The following is a 20,097-nucleotide window of genomic DNA, read 5'->3' as shown; positions in this document are numbered from 1 at the left end:
AGGCATAATTGGAATCTTCAGGAATCATCATTTGACAGCTCAAACACAGAGCTGGCGGTGGGCAGGAATGTCTGTCTCTGTTACATCCTGACTCTCTGGGTTCTCAGAGGCTTTTAGCCCCACCTGTGGTGTCTCCCTGTCCTAAGATCTGTTGAGTAGACACCGTAGCCTGCCCTATGTACAACTGTGTGGGCGATCTTCAATTTTTCTGATTCAGCCTAGACTTTCAGAATGGAGACATCTAAATAAATTTATATAAGAGGCAATAGGGAATCTGTAATTACTAGTAAATAAAATTAGAAGGTGCAATTAGAACTCAAACTCTAGGCTATGTTGTCTCTCCAAGTCATCTGCATGCAATTCAGGCATATTCTCAACTTGGCCAAACACCAACCGTTGTGACTCCCGAATATCCATCCGAAGACCAATGTGGCTAAGCAGAGGCTTGGAATTAGGTGAAGGAAAACCTGCTGAGGATGAGCTATGTATATTTTAAAGGAAACAAGGGCCCTCTCTAAAGTTACCATGACCTGTATGAAGAGCAATCATATATTCCTTGGAACATAGTAAGTGATCGGTAAAAATTATTTTTAAGAGAATACCTATGTCAATATGATGTATAGATGTCAGAGGACAGCTCTGGAGATGATTTTTAAAGATAGCCCCATGCCAGTGTCTGTGACTCCATCTAAGGAGGATGTTAAGTGTCCCCTTTTCTCATCAGCAGGTCAGAGTTTATATATGGAGAGGGTGACAAGAGATTATTGTGTTTTCATTCGCTAAGTTTTATTTCAGGAATGGTTGTGTCTGGCTGCCTTGCGGCTCTTGGCTCTCCTGGCATTAATGCCATGAAAAGGGTCTGAGGCCGCTGCTCCTCTCCACTACCTGAATAGAAAGATTAGCAGGATTCCTCACGAAGGGAGCCATGCTGTCCCCAGGCACGCTGAACTGCTTAGCCTGTTTCCCTCATTTAAAGTGTTTTTAACTCTTTCATCAGATGCATCTTTTTAGACCAGGTCCACGGGAAGTTGGGCCTGGATCCTGGACTCTATGGTATTTCCATTCTTCTAATTCTAGTTCCTCAGATCTCACAGGATAGATGACACTCTGTAGTGCCTTCTGAACTTCTGCTAGAGAAACTGTTGGGGCATCAGCAAATCCTGTGCTAAAATAATGAAGGACTCAGTGCGAACGGTGCCAGCCTGGTACAGCCTAATCTAGAAGCTCACGGGAGAGACTGTTCCGAAAGGTAATCTTGGCGCTGGTGATCTTCAAGTTTGAGGACACCTATGAGGAGTGTGAGAGTCTGGTTGAACCTGACAGTTTGTTAATCCCTAAGGAAAACATTAGGTGTCAGGGGAATGGCTTGAAGAACATGCCTCTTGCACATTCCTTTAGTAGGGAGAAGAGAGGTATGCTGGTTCTTTCCACACCATCTTGGGAGTATGTCTAAGGGTCCCTGGGAAGCAGAAAGGGGTCATTCAGAAAATGGAGGAGTCTGAACTCAGCAAGGGTATTAATTTGAGAGAGAAAGAGTTGAGAGAAAAACCGCCTAATTTAAGAAAGAACTTTCTTTCCCCATTGGGAAAGACTTTGGGGAAAGGTGGGGCAGTTTTCCTGGAACCCGAGAGTCAGCAGATGAGTGTGTGGGAAAGGGAACTGGCAGTGGGAAGTCGGGCTTGCAGGTTGGAGAGAGGATAATTAAGTGTTCTGTAAGGACCCAAACCTGGAGAATGGCCTTCTGCTGTCGCGCTGGAATGCCTGTCCCTGACACACTTGTGGGTAGTGCTGGCCTTCTTTAGCCAGTTGTGTTAATTCAGGATTTGTAAGGTGGGGCTTAAATAACTACTCAAGTTTATGAAGCTTCTAAAGAAGTCTCTCTCCTGATGTGAACGTTTTTTATTCCAGTAACTTGCTTTTTCTTTCAGCCAAATACAAAATAATAGGGACTATTTCCTAGGTTTTTGGGTCTTCCAGTCCTATTTGTTTCAGGGCTATTTCCATTCCAATGATTTGACTTTATTCAGGTTTTAATACTTTCAATGACATCAACTCATCTTTGGAAGTGGGAGGGAAATGCAGGAATGGGAAAAGTTTACAGTAGTTTGTATAAAACATAATACAATAATTAATAAATAGAAATGCAAGAATAAACTTTCGTCTACTCACAACTGTAAACCTACTTTTGCCCACCCCTAGTAATTCTGTAAGAATTATTTTTCTTTTTTGTATGTGCTGATAAGTTGTGTGATGCCACAACTACCCTGAAAGTTCAGCAGGTTACACTGAGGAAAGAAAACTCATGCTATACTAGAATCACTTAGTTAATATTCTGGTTGCCTGGGCAAAACAGTCATTCTTGTCTCCCTTCTGTTCACACCACCTCCATCCAGATCGTCCTTGCCCAAACCTTGAAAAGAAGTTTGGATTTGCAGCCATCTCCCAACTCCCTGTATCCTGCTCCCTCCTATTCTCCACCCAGCAGTAGAATGGTCCTTTTAATGACATCCTATCATTTCCCCATGTTTTTCGTCTCCCTTCCAATAACAGCTGACGTCTTTACTATGGCCTACCAGGCTAGAGCTCCAACTCCAGACTCCACTGAGCTAAGCAGCTGCCAACTCCCCAACTCCATCCTGCTACTCCTTACTACTCATTGAATGTGACCGTATGCATCTATCTCCAAACCTGAGGATTTCACACTTCCCCCTAAGCACCTGTGTGGTGTGGTCCTCCACTGCCTTTGGTTGTGTAATAAATCTAACTTCTGCAATGCTTTCCAAGATCAGCTTTTATAACCACACTCCCTCTGCCTCTGCCCTAAGCCCCTGAGCCCACCTTTCTCCATAACATTTATCACTGCTTTACTGTATTAGTCTCCAGTTGACAATGTTTGTAGAGATCTTTTCCACTAATTTTGAGGCTAGATCAGTGACGGACTTATTGCATACTTCAACAAACACTTGTAGACAACCCTGGTTAAGACAATCGGGCTTGGTCTCCTACCTAGGTGAAGAAGAAGGCACTAGCTAACAATGAGTAGGGGGCTCAAAAGTCATGTTCAAGCCCTGGCCGGTTGGCTCAGCGGTAGAGCGTTGGCCTAGCGTGCGGAGGACCTGGGTTCGATTCCCGGCCAGGGCACACAGGAGAAGCGCCCATTTGCTTCTCCACCCCTCCGCCGCGCTTTCCTCTCTGTCTCTCTCTTCCCCTCCCGCAGCCAACGCTCCATTGGAGCAAAGATGGCCCGGGCGCTGGGGATGGCTCTGTGGCCTCTGCCTCAGGCGCTAGAGTGGCTCTGGTCGCAACATGGCGACGCCCAGGATGGGCAGAGCATCGCCCCCTGGTGGGCAGAGCGCCCCCCCATGGTGGGCGTGCCGGGTGGATCCCGGTCGGGCGCATGCGGGAGTCTGTCTGACTGTCTCTCCCCATGTCCAGCTTCAGAAAAATGAAAAAACAAACAAACAAACAAACAAACAAAAAGTCATGTTCATGCCTCTCTTCCTTTTTACCTACCTGTTTTCCCCAGATGCTAACATGAGTTTGTATGCCTATTTAAAGGACAAATTAAAATATACCAGATAGCCATGGTTGCTCTTCAGGAAGGGGACGTGGGCCTCAGTCAGGGCAGCCGTAGACATGCATGCAGGCTGTGAGCTGCATTCAAGTGTTGGCAGAGATGGTAGGGGTGAGATCCCGCCATCCCGCCAGGGTCAGCCGGGCAAGTTCTGTGCCCGACTTAGGATTGCACTGCTCTGAAGGTCTTCCCGGAGGATTTCTCTGCTTTTCAGAAAGGCCCTGAATGTGAAGGGAGCAGACGAGGTGTGAGAGTGAGGTGGGCAGGCTGGATATTAGGGCGGAGGTGTGGAGGGAAGACTTACTTTTTACTAAGAAGGCTTTTCTTCTCTTTGAAGTCGTTTGCTTCTTCTATTTACTTTTTATGTATATGCATTATCTATTTTTTAAGGAAGGACTAAAGGTGTATGTGACATCTTCAATGCACTGTTGTAATTTATCCGGAAATGTAATAGATGGATCGATAGCAGAGCCTTCCTTAAGAATGAGTTGGCTGTAAATCTCCCATCTGGCCTCCCAATCTATCTTCTACCCTCTGCCCCCTGTTTTGTGCCCTTTGTGATTAAGCCTTGTGAACCTCATCAACAAAATCCCTTTATTCTTGTGTCTGGTTGGATTCGTCGCATGTGGAACCCCAGTAGGCCATCAGAAGACAGAAATAAGAGTTTCGGTTACTGTGTCCTTGTCCAAAGTCCCAGGTTTTCTCAAAGTGGCCTTCTCTACACATCTCTCTCCCTTTGGAGCCCACCTGCTTCCTCATCTGAGGAATTGCCCTGGATCTTCTCTACACTTTCCTGCACCTTTGCTCTCAGTCCTTTTACTAAATCATCTTGGCTGATCTTTGTTTGAATGTGCCATTATGTTTCCTGCTGGAACCCTGACTGGTCCACGTTTCAGAAGAAGGAACAGAACTACAAGGAGACTATAAGGAGCAGATGCACTGGATAAGTCAGAAAGAGGATGCCAGGATACGGAAATGGGATCCAGGAGGACTCCAAGATAAACCGACCATCCAAGACGTGGACTTTCAGAGTGAGGAGGGGGCTTTGAGTTTCTTGAGCCCATGTCCTTCATTTACCAGGAGAGAAACTGAAACTGAGAAATTTAGTGACCTTGTCCAAGGTCATATGACCAGTTGGTAACAGAATCACAATTTGTACCCAGATCTGAAACAAGCCCATTACTCCATCGTAGTCAACAATTTTGCCTAGGGCCAGCCACGGAAGAAAAAAAAAAATGCCCTTTTGTATACATAATTGCTGGCCTCCTTCTTTGTCTAATACACCGAAAGGTATGGATATACACATGAATCTACACTCGCTGGAATTGTACTCACTGAGGTCCTACCCAAATGAGACAGATAAATCTCTCTCCACTGTGGCTGTGGTAATTGTTTCTTTTCCTGGCCCCATCACTTTTGATATCTGGTTTGCTGACTCATTTCCTGTGTTTCATATTGTTCTTTTCTATGATGTTTTCTCATATCATGGAGTTTTACATTAATTGCAGAATATTTTTACTTGAATGATAATTGTCCACTAGAAGTTTATATTTTAAATACAAATCTATTTATAATGACTGCTGCTACAGATTCAGTTATCTGCTTTCTGAACGACCCAAGCTTTGAGGTTCTTCAAAAACACTGGTGCTTTTTTTCCTCCTTATCTATAAAATGGTGAGAATAATGTCTACCTAATAGTTCTGGAATGAGATTTAAATTAGATAATACAAAGAGCTCTTAGAATAATAGCTGACACAGTGTATGCCATCAATTAATGTTAATTGCTATTGCTGACTTCAGTAGTAAAGTGACACTCCATGCCATAACATTCAGATCTGCGTTCTCTGTTTCTCTCTTTTGCATTTTGGGATATAGGGGTTTGAGAGGATGGGTAAGACCAGGGGTCCCCAAACTACGGCCCGCGGGCCACATGCGGCCCCCTGAGGCCATTTATCCGGCCCTTGCAGCACTTCCGGAAGGGGCACCTCTTTCATTGGTGGTCAGTGAGAGGAGCATAGTTCCCATTGAAATACTGGTCAGTTTGTTGATTTAAATTTACTTGTTCTTTATTTTAAATATTGTATTTGTTCCCGTTTTGTTTTTTACTTTAAAATAAGATATGTGCAGTGTGCATAGGGATTTGTTCATAGTTTTTTTTTTTTTATAGTCCGGCCCTCCAACGGTGAGGGACAGTGAACTGGCCCCCTGTGTAAAAAGTTTGGGGACCCCTGAGTAAGACCTTACTCTGCTTTTGTACTGGAAAAGCAGTTTCTGGATTAACTCCAATCAGCAAAATGATTCCTTCTTTGGACAATTACAGTTTTCATGATGTTTCTCTAGTAACACAATTGAATAGAGGGCTTATTATATTGAGTGATATCTCAAGTCTTCTGGGGTTTTACATTTTAGACATTTTACATGTCTGTCTGGTAGACTGCATTTGCTTACGGGATGCAGTTTGGCCCCACAAATGCCTACTGAGAAAGTAATATTGACTAGATGCTGGGGCTAAAATGACGACTCAGATACCACCCTCACCCCCGACAGCGTACTGTCCCCTGGGACGGAGTGTTGTGTTCTTGGTCACCTCTTTGCTCAAGCCTACCAAACAGACCACACCAGTCTAACGTGGATAACTCAGTGCCAGCTCATCACGGGGTTTGGCCCCAAATCAGAAACCTGTCCGCATCTGATCCCATAGAGCTCCCAGTGACATTTGTGGGAATTTTGAGGGTGTATCCAAAAAGAATTTTACTTACTCTTTGCATTCTTTCTAAGTATAAGCACATGTCCCAGGAAGTTTGATGCTTATCAGCTCTTCCTCAGGCTTCAACATGCCAGCCACCCACTGCTATAGAACTGAGACACACGTGATGGGGGCTAGAAGAAACTTTGACATTATTAGATCTAAAAAGGAGCTCACAGAGGTTATCCCGCAGCCATATTCTACAATCTAGCTCAACCTATGCATTACACCGACAAGGTTACATTGACAAGGTTACCATAGATTACTCAAGGAAGCTCTGGGCCAGACATCCCAAGGGTCAGCCAGCAGGTTGTGGTTTAGGCACTAAGAACTGAGTCTCCTTTAATGCTGTTTTCCTGCCATTGTAGATGGTCTGATTATTTTAGCTCTCAAGTTTAGTGATGCTCTGAGATCCTATCGTGTTTGTCAGGAAGGTCTCAGCATTGGCAATTTGATTTTCTGGAGGGCCAGAGTTTATAAAGAACTGGGAAAATATCTGCTGTGAAGATCTGTGACTATTACCACCTGTTTGGGAATTCCTTTTTCTTATTAGGCTTTCTCAACTGCCTAATACATCCGTTGCTCTGACGGGCCATGTGCAGGTGTGTGGAAACCAGTACTCTTAAGTTCTGTGTCACTGCCCTAGGTCTCGCCCTGCAGTCCTGCTCTGGAGTGGACAGACAGGTGGCGGCAGAGAAGGGAAAGTCAGTGAGTGAAGAACTATTTCTTTTGAAATGAACATTCAAAAAGTTAAGATGGAATATTTTTTTCTGTGTTGTATTTTACCCAGTAAATTACATATATATATATACCTAATGAAATTATAGCCCAATAGAACCTCTAGAAGTTTTTAAAGAGAACCGTAGAAAATCATTAAATCAAAAGCTGAAAGAAAAGAGGCTAACTAAAAAGCATCCCCTGTAGGAAGATAAGATGCTAATTTTTAGAGGCACTCAGCAGTTAGAAAATCAATTTTTCTGAACATTGAGAATTATTGAGTGGCTGAAAAAGCATCTTACTCCATGAAATATAGTCACTGTTTAGTGCCTTTCCATTTTATTTACTATTTAAAGCACACAACAGCTAGTTAACCAACTACTTATAAAATATATTTAATGTTTAGAGGCACTCAGTGTGGTTATAAAATGATTTTAAGGGTACACAAATATGGTCCGTTAACCACACTTCATGAACTATGGTTCCCTCTGGAAAAACAAAAACGTTTTCCCTGGCATCCTGCGGCGTTTCATCCTGAAGTTTGTAAATGACCCATGCTGCTCGAACTGGCTGCCTCGCTGGCTTCTGATGCCAGCCACTTTAGAGTACACACCAGAAAGATCAATACCACCCCTATTACATAATCACTTATGTAAGTGATAGAGCACCATGCACTCAAAGGCTGTTAGACTCTCCGATAAAGAATAGTTTGACAGACGCACGCAGTGAAATGAAGCAGCGTGCCCCGAACCCCAGCAAAGAGGCTGTAGGGCTGCAGTCTTTCCTCCGTGCACGGTGGGGTGGTGGGTGCGCCGTGACACAAGATGCGCTGAGCTGAGCCTTGGCCCCTGCCAGGGGGTACGCATTAGCAAGGTGACGGGCCTGTGAAAACGTGGGGAGAGGCTAACAAAGGGTGGGAAGAGAATGGAACCTTTTTCACAGTGACCTGCTACAGAGAATTATGACGTGTGAGGCATAAATAAGGGGGCCCAGCAGAAATGTACAGCAGGGAACTGTTCAACCATATTTATTTTTATGCAATATGCTAATTCCCTGAAAACACTCTACATCATAATGTGTTAATCTCCCTCTTTCATTATTGAAACCCCACGGCATTGATTATTCAGGAAATGTGATGGAAATGTTGCTTTTAATTTCCTGCTCAGGTAATAAAGCTGAATGTGTGATGATGTTCACTTTGTCTTTCCTTCGCCATGGGGCCCGGCAGAAGGGTTCCGAACCCAAGGTGATGGCCGCACTGAAACGGGGGATGGGATGCCAAGACAGAGACTGAGGGCAGGCTGGGATAAGGTCGTCCTTCGTCACATCCCGTAGGGGGAAGGATTTCTAGTGAGGGGAATCAGTAGTAAAACTCTAACCACGGCTAGCTGATGGGGAAGTATACCAATTTTGAAAACAAGAGTTTAAAAAATGCATAAACTATGAAAGAAGGAGCTAGTGTTAAAGAATAACAACATTAGACAAGAAGATTGTGAGAGACTATTTAGTGACCGTTCTAGCTTACACTGCAGTATGCTTCAGTTCTCTGGGACATTTCAAAATGTGCTCGACTGGACTTCTGGTTTCTGGTCCAGCCTGTAAGGAGCTTGAAAGTCATCGCTATATTTTGACAAGCAAAATGTTGAGCAAACTGAAAACCAACAACCCTCCTTAGATCTTTCAGAGAATTGAGGTCACAGGGCAAACCACTGTCCCCAAAATTGGAGAGACAGGCAGATACAGGGAATCGCCAACTTACTGAAACACAAACCCACAAGCAGGACCTTTGCAGGAACCAGTATGAAAGTAGGAAAACCTAAACTGTAATTGAAAAGTTGCTGGAAGCTCAGTCTGAGCACATCCAATAGCAAAGACCTCCAGCAGAGCCTGGTTTTAGAGGAACCCTGCTGCTGCTGTGAGTTTTACCTCCAGGAGCCCTAGCAGGTTGTCATAGTGACGATGAGAAAAGGATTCTGGCTGGGGAAAGGAAAAGTAGCAATATTGAAGTATGCCAGAGCTCTCTCTCTGTCCTTAATGGGCCTGCATTCAAGAGAAAGTATTTTACCAGAGCCTAATCTACTAAGAAATTTCAGAACCTAGCCAACTTGACAGAAGAGAAATATCTAACTCTAGCCCCCTCTCGTCATCCTGTCCCATTTAAGGTGGGGGTGGGGGGTGGCGAAAAGCATTAATGAAGGTCGTAGTCTGGGGCTCAGGTTCACTAAAAGATTGAGACCTAATTATAGTACTATAGAATGTTTCCTATCTTGTCCTCCACCCTACCCAGATCTCTGAAGGCTTATTTTTCAGTTTCTTTACCCAGTATTTCATGTACAGCTTTCAGTAAAGAGAATTACAAGGCATTTTAAAAGACAAAAATCAGTTTAAAGAGAGAGGGCCGGAATCAGACTCAGATATTGTAAGGAGGTCATAATGATCAGACCGGGTTCAAAACAACTATGATTAATATGCTAAGGGCTTTAAACGGAAAAGCAGAAAACAAGCAAGACGAGATGGGTAATGTAAGCAGAGAGACAGAAATTCTAAGAAAGAATAAAAAGGACTTGTAGAAATAAAAAATGCCATAAAAGAAATAAAGACTGCCTTTGATGGGCTCCTGAGTAGACTGACACAGAAGGAAAAATTAGTGAGCTTAAGGATATGGCAACAGAAATTCCAGAACTAAAAAGTAAAGAGATTAGAGGCTGAAAAAAAAAGTCACAGAATATCCAAGAACTGAGGGACAACTACAAAAGGCTTGACGGGCCTAACAGGAATACCAGAGGGAAAAAAGAGCGAACAAAATTTTTTTTTTGTATTTTTCTGAAGCTGGAAACGGGGAGGCAGTCAGACAGACTCCTGCATGCGCCCCACTGGGATCCACCCGGCATGCCCACCAGGGGGAGATGCTCTGCCCATCGGGACGTTGCTCTGTTGCGACCAGAGCCATTCTAGCGCCTGAGGCAGAGGCCATGGAGCCATCCCCAGCACCCGGGCCATCTTTGCTCCAATGGAGCCTTGGCTGCAGGAGGGGAAGAGAGAGACAGAAAGGAAGGAGAGGGGGAGGGGTGGAGAAGCAGATGGGTGCCTCTCCTGTGTGCCCTGGCCGGGAATCGAACCCGGGACTTCCGCACGCCAGGCCGACGCTCTACCACTGAGCCAACCGGCCAGGGCCCAAACAAATATTTTGAAGCCATAAACATTGACAGTTTCCCCCAAATTATCTCAGAAACTAAACCACAGATGCAATAAACTCAGACACCATCAGGCAGGATAAAGGTAAGAAAAAAAGTACATTAGGAATATCATATTTAAACTGCAGATAATCACAAATAAAGAAAAAAATATTATAAAAAGCCAGAGGAAACATCTTACCTCTAGAAGAACAAGCATATGAATTTTATCAAACTTTTCAGAAATTATACAAACAAGAAGAATGTGAAGTAAAATATAGTGTCCAGACAACAAATAAACACTAATCTAGAATTCTGTACCTCATGAAATGTACCTCAGAATGAAGGAGACATACTTTCTCAGACAAACATGTTGCTGGACCTTGCTGCCAATTGATTTACTTTGCAAGAAACGTAGTAAGTCTTTCAGAGAAGAGGAAAGTGACAGGTCAGAAATGGTCTACAGAAAGGAAAGAAGAACATTAGAGGACTAGTAAGTTAAATAAAATAAACTTTTATTTTTTTTATTCATAATTGATTGGACAGATAAAAGTTTGTTCACAATAATAAAAGCAATAATATTTGATAAATGAATAATTTCGCACTACCCATGAAGCAGTGTTATTTGAAAGTAAACTTGGATAAGTTATGAGGTACACCGAAAACTTTAAAGCACTTACTTAAAAAAATTTTAAAAACAGAAATAATAATTAATATGCTAAGAAAGGAGAAAAAAGTAGAGTCACACAAAATGTGCAATTGAAACCACAAAAGAGAGAAAAAGAGAGGAAGACAAAAATGGGAAGAACAAAGGCAACATATAGAAAATAATTACTAATATGATATACATTAATCTAATTAAATCAATAATCATGTTTAATGTCAATAGTCAAATACAGCAATGAAAAGACAGAGGTTATCACATTGGATCGAAATACCCAACTATATGTTAAATATAAGAAACCCACTTTAAATATAAAGAAACATAGACAGAAAGTAAAGGGATGGATAAAGATATATCATGATAACACTAATCAAAGAAACCTATGTCAGAGCAAGAAAAATTATCAGGGACAAAGAAGGACATTATGTAATGATAAAGGGCCAATTCTCTAAGAAGACATAACTACCTTTAATATAGATTCACCTAAGAAAAGAATGTCAAAATACATGAGGTATATATAAACTGATAGACTGCAAGGAGAAATAGATGAACCCACTATCATAGTTGGAGACCTCAGCCCCTTCTATCAGTAATGGACATATCTAACAAACAGAAAATCAGTAAGAACACAGTTGAACTCCACAGCATCATCATACAACGGAATATAAATGACAGCTATAGAATACTTCACCCAAGAAGAGCAGAATACACATTCTTCTCAAGCTCACATAGAACACTCACCGAGCTAGAACATATTTTCGGCCATAAAAGAGACAACAAATTATAAAGAATAAAATCACACAATGTCTGCTCTCAGACTACAATGGAATTATCCTAAAAATCAATAACAGAAGGATAGCTGGAAAATTCCAAAATACTTGCAAATTAAACAATACATTATAACATAATTTTGTGGGCCAAAGGAGAAATCTCAAGAGAAATTTAAAAATATTTTAACTAAATGAAAATGAAAATATAACTCATCAAAATTGGTGGAATGCAGCAAAGTAGTGCTTAAAGGCAAATTTATAGCATTGATTGCACATAGTAGGAAAGAAGAAAGACCTAAAATCAATAATCTAAGCTTCCACTTGAGAGAACTAGAATAAAAGGAAATTAAATCTACAGTAAGCAGAAGAAAAAATAGTAAAAATTAGAGCAGAAACATCATGAATTGAAAACAGAAAATCAATAAAACCAAAAGCCGTTTTTTTTTTTTTTTTTTCTGAAGCTGGAAACGGGGAGGCAGTCAGACAGACTCCCGCATGCGCCTGACCGGGATCCACCTGGCATGCCCACCAGGGGGCGATGCTCTGCCCATCTGGGGCATTGCTCTGTTGCAACCAGAGCCATTCTAGTGCCTGAGGCAGAGGCCACAGAGCCATCCTCAGCGCCGGGGCCAACTTTGCTCCAATGGAGCCTTGGCTGCAGGAGGGGAAGAGAGAGAGAGGAAGGAGAGGGGGAGGGGTGGAGAAGCAAAACAAATCAATACTAGCCAGAAAGAAAACAGAAAAAGAGAGAAGACACAAGTTACTAATATCAAAAACAAAAGGGGGGCCTGACCAGGTGGTGGCACAGTGGATACAGCATAGACTTGGGACACTGAAGACCCAGGTTCAAAACCCTGAGGTTGCTGGCTTTAGCACGGGCTCACCACCTTGAGCGTGGGGTTGCCAGCTTGAGCATGGGATCATAAACATTACCCCATGGTCGCTTGCTTGAGTCCTAAGGTTGCTGGCTTAAAGCTCAAGGTCACTGGCTCAGCTGGATTCCCCAGTCAAGGTACAAATGAGAAGCAATCAATGAACAACTAAAGTGCTACAACTATGAGTCGATGCTTCTCATCTCTCTCCCTTCTTGTCTGTCTGTCCCTTTCTCTCTCTCTCCTCTCTCACAAAGAAAAAACAAAACAAAACAAAAAAGGAGAGGATATCATAGCAGATCTCGTGGACATTAATAAAATAAAAATAAGTAAAGAATGTTATGAATAACTCTATTGCCCATAGATTTGTTAATCTAGATGAAAGGGACCAATTTCTTGAAAGATGATATGACAAAACACACACACAAGAAGAATAAGAGAATTTGAATAGGCATATAGTTATTTAAGAAATTGAGTCAATAATTAATAACTTTTCAAAAGAGAAAGCATCAGGCCCAGATAGGTCCACTTATGAATTCTACCAGACATTTATGGAAGAAATGTTAACAAACTTTTTTCAATTTCTTCCAGAAAATAAAAGCAAAGGGAATACTCCCATATTCATTCTCTGAGGCCAGCATACTGTAATTTTAAAACCAGACAAAGAAAATAATATTAGAGACCAATATTTTTCAACAATATGAATGCCATCATCTTCAACAGATTAGTAAATCAAATCCAAAATGGTATAAAAAATTATGCACCATGAATAAGGGGGATTTCAGATATGCAAAGCTGGTTCAACATTCAAAAATAAAATTAATGTAATTCAACAGATCAAAAAGCTACAGAAGAAAAAACAGATGCTCATTTCAACCCCCATTTATGATTAAAAACTTAGCCAGCCTGAAATTGGGAAGCATCCTCAACTTGATTGAGAAACATATACAAAAACTTACTGTTAACATCTTACTTAATGGTGAAACTATCAGTTTTCTCATTAAGATTAGGAGGAAGGAAAGGATGTCCCCTCTCACCACTCCTTTTCAACATTACAGTGGAAGACCAAGAGAATGTAATAAGATATAAAAGGGAATAGAAGGTATGCATATTGGTGAAAAAGAAATAAAACTGCACTTGTTAGCAGGTGACATGATTGTCTAAGTTGAAAATCTGAATCAGTATAAATATTCCTGGAACCATTAAGTGATTACATCAAGGATGCATGATACAAGGTAAATATACAAAAATCAGTTGCTTTTCTATATAGCAGCAATAAACTAGAATTTAAAATAATATAAAAAAGATCACAATGCCATTTACATTATCATCCCTCAAAATGAAATGGGTATAAATCTAACAAAATATGTACAAGATAGAAACTATAAAATCCTGATGAAAGACATCAAAGAATTAAATAAGTGGATAAGATAGTCTATGTTCATAGGTAGACTCAAATTGTCAAGATGTCAGTTCTTCCCAAAGTGATGTACTGATTCAGTGTACTTCCAAGAAAGTCCCAGCAAGTTATTGTGGATATTCCCAAAGTCATAGTAAAGTTTATCTGGAGAGGCAAAAGACCCAGAATAGCTAATATAGTATTAAAGGAAACGAACAAAATTGGAGGACTGACACTATCCGACTTTAGGCAACAAATGGTGCTAAATCAAATGGACATTCACATGAAAACAAATGAATCCAGATAGACCTTACACCCTTCATAAATATGAACTCAAACTGGATCATGGACCTAAATGTAAAATGCAAAACTAAAAAACTCCTAGAAGATAACACAAGAGAAAATCTAGATGATCTCTGGTTTCATGACAATTTTTTAGATACAACACAAAAGGCACAATCTGTGAATAAAACAACTGATAAGTTGGACTTCATTAAGATTAAAAACAACTTCTCAGTAAAAGACACTATCCATAGAATGAGAAGACAAGCCACAGACTGGGAGAAACAATTTCTAAGAATTATCTGATAAAAATACCATATATGGTATATCCATAATATACTAAGAAACTATAAGACTGAACAATAAATAAACAACTAATTAAAAATGGCCAAAAGATCTGAACAGATACCTCATCAAAGATATATGGATTGCAAATAGTATGAAAAGATGCTCAGTATCCTATGTCATGGGGGAATTACAGATTGAAATAACAATGAGATACCACCACAGACCTATTCGAATGTTGAAAATCCAATACACTGCCACCACCAAATGCTGCCGAGGATGTGTAGCAACAGAAACTCTCACACATTGCTGATAATGAATAATGGTACAGTCTCTTTGGAAGAGAATTTGGTAGTTTCTTACAAAACTAAACATTCTCTTACTAATATAATCCTGTACTCACATTTCTTGGTATTCACCCAAAGGAGTCAAAAAATTATATGCACACAAAAACCTGCACATGAATGTTCAAAGAAGCTTTATTCATAATTTCCAAAACTTGAAAGCAACTAAGATGTACATCGGCAGGCGAATGGATAAACAGTGGTACATCCATATGATAGAACCGTATTCAGCACTAAAAGAAAACAAGCTATTAAGACATGAAAAGACATAGAACACTAAATGCATGTAACCAAAAGAAAAAAAAAGCCAATCTGAAAAGGCAATTTATATAATTCCAACTATATAACATTGTAGAAAAGCAGTATTATGGAGACTGTTATGGAAAGGTGGTTGCGAGGGGTTGGGCAGGGGATGGATGAAGAGGAAGGGCAGAGAGGAATTTTATGGCAGTGAAATGACTCTGAATATATAAAGCTGGGTACATATCATATATAATCCACAGAATGTACAACACCAAAAGTGAAACTGTAACCTAAAAAACGGACTTTGGGTGATAAACGCAGTTTCACAGAAAATACCAGCTGTGCCATCCTGGGGTGGGATGTAGATAGTGGGGAATCTGTATATGGGAAGTACATGGACACTCTCTACTTTCCTCTGCTTTTGCCGTGAATCTAAAACTGCACTCAAATTAAAGTCTCTTTTTAAAAATGTGCTGGGCATTAGATGAGTTTGAAAGTAGAGATTTGTTTCTAACAGAAAATCTTTCATTAGTGAATAGAATCCTTTTTCTAAGGATAAATGTTATGTTGAAGCTCGGATCAATTTAAAGAGTCTGCAAGACGATTTATGGAGAAAACTTTGAGGATTAAGTTCTATAAATATATGTAAAAAGTAACAACATGGTAGTCATAAGAGAAATGGTGTGATAACTTTTAGGGATCAACACGGTTGTTTTCTGTTGTTTTTTTCTAGGAAGACTGTCTACGGAGAGAAATCTTACCATTGGAAGATATACGCAGGTAAGACAACCCTTTGCACGTGTGTGCATATGTGTGTGGATGCAGGTGTGTGTGGTTTTTCATTTAGAGTTCATTTCTGCACAGACGCTGAGAGGAGAAGGGTGTGGTGGTCGGGGTTCCTGCCCCCTCACCAGAGTGTTGTGGAGGCTTTGGCAAAGGAGAATGCGAGGCTGTACCCTGGAGAGAGCACGAAGCCTAAGGGGCCCTCACCGTTGCAGGGTTGCCGAAGGCCAGGCCTGCGTGAGAAGTCGGGCAGTCTGTCCAGCCACTGAATGGAGTCTAGGTCTCGGTACAGCTCAGGCTTTGCCTCTAGGTGTCCCTTCGCTGACGTCCGTGTGGCCTGCCTGGGTGCTGGAGAGGGTAAGGGGGGTGCCCTCTGCTCTGGTGCCGGGAAGAGACTCTGTGGACGGGGCCCAAACGCTCCAGGACGCTAATCCTCGAGCTGCCTTCTCTGGTACGTTCCACCTGGAGCGTTGGAAGGTCCCTGTTTAACTGCCTGGGCTGTGAAGATGGGTGCGAGGACACACGGGTGCTTTGGTCATAGGGCGAAAACGGATGTGGAGCATGGGCGATGGGTGTGGAAGGTTGCCGTGGAGCGAGGACGGACATCAACCTTGGTGGGGGCCGGGACCAGGCCTGTTGGCTTGTGTCACCTCTGCTGTCGGAGGGCTGCCTCTCTCCCTCCGGGTCCGCACTTGCACTGGCGGGACCGTCCCTGATCCACCTGCCCACGGGCGCGCGGCAGGGGAGGTCCACGCCCCACGCGTCGGCCACGTGCGCCAGCAGCAGCTGGGAGAGGTGGCGGTGCGCGCGCTGGTCCCAGTGCACGCCGTCCCGCAGCCGGTGCTGGCCCGCGCGCCGGAAGTGGAAGTGCAGGTCCAGCACGTCGAGGCCGTGCCTGTCGGCCTCCGCCGCGCTGTAGAAGTTGGCCTCCACGACGTCCCGGCGCAGGTGGGCGCCCTGGGCCTGCTGCTCGGGCAGCAGGAAGCCGCCCGAGACGACCTCGGCCACGGGCATGGCGGTGTTCCACAGCAGGAGGCAGCGCGCGGGCAGCGCGCGGCGCAGCAGCCCGAACAGGCTCTCCAGGTCCCGGCGGTAGGCGCTGCGGAAGTCCCGGCCGTACCTCGACAGGTCCCAGAGGCACGAGTTGGCGACCACCACGTCCGGGGCGTGCAGGCCGCCCCGCAGCTCGTCCAGGACGTCCACGACGTAGGGCGAGAACACGCGCGTGAGGAAGTAGAAGCGCAGCAGGTGGTGGCCCGCGCGGTACTGGCGGACCTCGCGGTAGTGCGTGCCGTTGTGCATGCGGCCCCAGCGGCCGCCCTCCAGCAGCACGTCGCCCTCGAAGGTCAGCTCGCCCTTGGTCCTCAGCTGACTGGGGGACAGCAGGCAGTCCCTCTGCAGCAGGATCACCAGGTCCTTGTACACGGCCCTCTGCACCGAGTCCCCCATGATGACCACGAACTTGTTGTGCAGCAGCTGGCGGACTTCGCAGGCGCGCAGGTGGGCCATGGCGGCGGCCGGGCGCCCGGCTCCCGCCTGTCTGTCGAGCAGGCCGCAGGCCGGGCAGAGCGCCCTGGAGAGAGGGCGGCGGGCGGGGTGGGCTGGGGTGCAGCTCTGCCTGGCGCGGGGCCTGAGCTGTGAGGAGGACGGCAAGGTGGCGGCCGCAGCGTCCCGAGCGCTCCTCCGAGCCGACTGGGCCCAGGACGTGCGTGACCTCTGAACTGCCCGAGGCACTGGTGCGGGACTAAGCTCCACCTGGCGGAGTGGAGGGGCAGAACCTAGCGGGAACCTGCCCCCTGGGTTGAGCAGTGAGCGCTCCCACCCAGTGCATGGGTGCGTGTGCATTGTGTCAGTACCCCGGCTTGGACTGCTATTAGTTTTGTACTTCTGGGCGCAGTTTAGCGCCTGCTTTGGTTTACCGTTGTCTCATCTGGGATGGCTCTCTTTGTTCTGGCTCTTGCTTTCAGTGTGCCTTTCCACCACTGCTTAAGACTTCCTGTCTTGGTTCTACTGAGCCACCTCCTGTACTCATGGCATGTAAGGAATGGCCCCAGTGGGAGAGGGATGCCAGTTCCAGAGGCAGAACCCTATTGGGGACTGGTATATACCCGGGATTTCCAAGCTGTGATGGGTAGAGTACTCAGGTCCTGTGTAATAACATTACATTACATTTCAATTCTGTCTCCCCCCTCACCCCACCTTTTTCTCAAACTACTCTATGTTGCCTCATTGTGGATTCTCATACACTTGTAAGAAATAATAGAGATTCCATGTACCGTTTACTCACATTTCCCCATGGATAACATCGTGGAAAACTGTAATTCAGTGTCACAAACCAGGATGTTGACTTCGATATATGCAATATACATGCCACATGCCATTTCCTCAGGGCAAGAATCATTCCCGTACCCTTTCCTCACTACATCACTTCCCTCCTGCCCCATTCCTTTGATGCCTGGCAACTGCTAAGCTGTTCTCTATTTCCAGAATTCTGCCACCTGGGGGATTCTAAATAAATGGCAGTTGTACAGTATATAATCTTGGGCATTTGACTTTTCCTTCTCAACATCATTCTTTTTTTTTTTTTTTTTTTTTCCATTTTTCTGAAGCTGGAAACAGGGAGAGACAGTCAGACAGACTCCCGCATGCGCCCGACCGGGATCCACCCGGCACGCCTACCAGGGGCAACGCTCTGCCCACCAGGGGGCGATGCTATGCCCATCCTGGGCGTCGCCATGTTGCGACCAGAGCCACACTCTAGCACCTGAGGCAGAGGCCACAGAGCCATCCCCAGTGCCCGGGCCATCTTTGCTCCAATGGAGCGTTGGCTGCGGGAGGGGAAGAGAGAGACAGAGAGGAAAGCGCGGCGGAGGGGTGGAGAAGCAAATGGGCGCTTCTCCTGTGTGCCCTGGCCGGGAATCGAACCCGGGTCCTCCTCACGCTAGGCAGACGCTCTACCGCTGAGCCAACCGGCCAGGGCCCTCGACATCATTCTTAAGGGATTCATCGAGGTTCTCTAGGGATTCATCCAGCGTGTCCACTTTATAAACCCTAACCGCTTTTTTCTCCATTAGGAGCTGAGTTTCCCAGGGGGACAAATGTTCAATACTGTCTTCTCTTTTTATTTACTGAGTACTATTCTATGGTGTGGATGTACCAAAGTTAGTTTAGCCGTTTGCTCTTTAAAAGGTCATTGTTGGGGCTGTTTCCAGTTTTGAGATATTACAAATCTCGCCACGGTGAATATTTCAGTACAGGTTTTTGTGGGAACCTGTAGGTTTAATTTCTGGGATAAGCCTAGAACAGTGATATATATTTTGTGCCAATTTGACCAAAAAAAAAAAAAAAAGATAACATTTTGATTCAGTCACACCCGACGGCTGTTATTGTATTGGCTGTTATCATTTTCTTATTTGACAATCTAAGGGGAAAGAAGTCAATGCCCTTGTCAGGTATACATGTTTGAAAAATTCTTGCAGCACACCGGCTGAAAAATTGCTGTTCTAGAACTATGATTGCTGGATTGTATAATGGTTGCAGATATAGTGCTATCTGAAATGCCCAGACTATTTCCAGAGGGGCTCATTTTACATTCCACCATCAGTGGCCAGTTTTCTTCTGTAGGCTATAGATATGAATAACCTGGGTGTGACCTTTCTGTTGTATAAACCCTTGTCTCCTTCTTCCTTGGATATGGACATAGCTTCAGCCTGTATCATGCACGCCTCCTTCATCTTGAGGCATGAGTGTGAGCTCCTAGCCTGTGCAACCTTAGCCTCCTCAACCTGGATTAGGGACGTGGGCTTCCTGCCGAGTAAACCCTGAGCTCCCTCTCTCTGTCCTGGGTCTGAAATGCAAACTTCAAGGATCAATTTTTAATCTATGTATTTTAAACATAAAAATGATTTTTTTTATAAATAAATTTTTATTTTAATGGGGTGACATCAATAAGCCAGGGTACATATATTCAAAGAAAACATGTCCAGGTTATCTTGTCATTCAATTCTGTTGCATACCCATCACCCAAAGTCAGATCGTCCTCCGTCACCTTCTATCTAGTTTTCTTCGTGCCCCTCCCCCACCCCCTCCCCCTCTTCCTCCTTCCCTCCCCCCGCCCCCCGTAACCACCACACTCTTGTCCATGTCTCTTAGTCTCGTTTTTATGTCCCACCAATGTATGGAATCCTGCAGTTCTTGTTTTTTTCTGATTTACTTATTTCACTCCGTATAATGTTATCAAGATCC

At 44.0% G+C, this 20,097-nt stretch overlaps 1 protein-coding gene across 1 annotated transcript; it reads right to left on the bottom strand.

The window, feature by feature from the left end:
- Nucleotides 1-16,158: 16,158 nt before the first annotated feature.
- Nucleotides 16,159-17,361, bottom strand: LOC136379035 (PC-esterase domain-containing protein 1B-like). The gene has a single exon (XM_066346510.1). It carries the CDS (start codon nucleotides 17,359-17,361, stop codon nucleotides 16,159-16,161), a length of 1,203 nt encoding a protein of 400 aa, XP_066202607.1.
- Between the last annotated feature and the right edge of the window lie 2,736 nt (nucleotides 17,362-20,097).

The sequence above is a fragment of the Saccopteryx leptura genome, chromosome 7 (assembly GCF_036850995.1).
Source record: "Saccopteryx leptura isolate mSacLep1 chromosome 7, mSacLep1_pri_phased_curated, whole genome shotgun sequence".
Classification (NCBI taxonomy): Eukaryota; Metazoa; Chordata; class Mammalia; order Chiroptera; family Emballonuridae; genus Saccopteryx; species Saccopteryx leptura.
The sequence above is the reverse complement of the archived record's forward strand: the minus strand, read 5'-3'. Positions and strand labels throughout refer to the sequence as shown.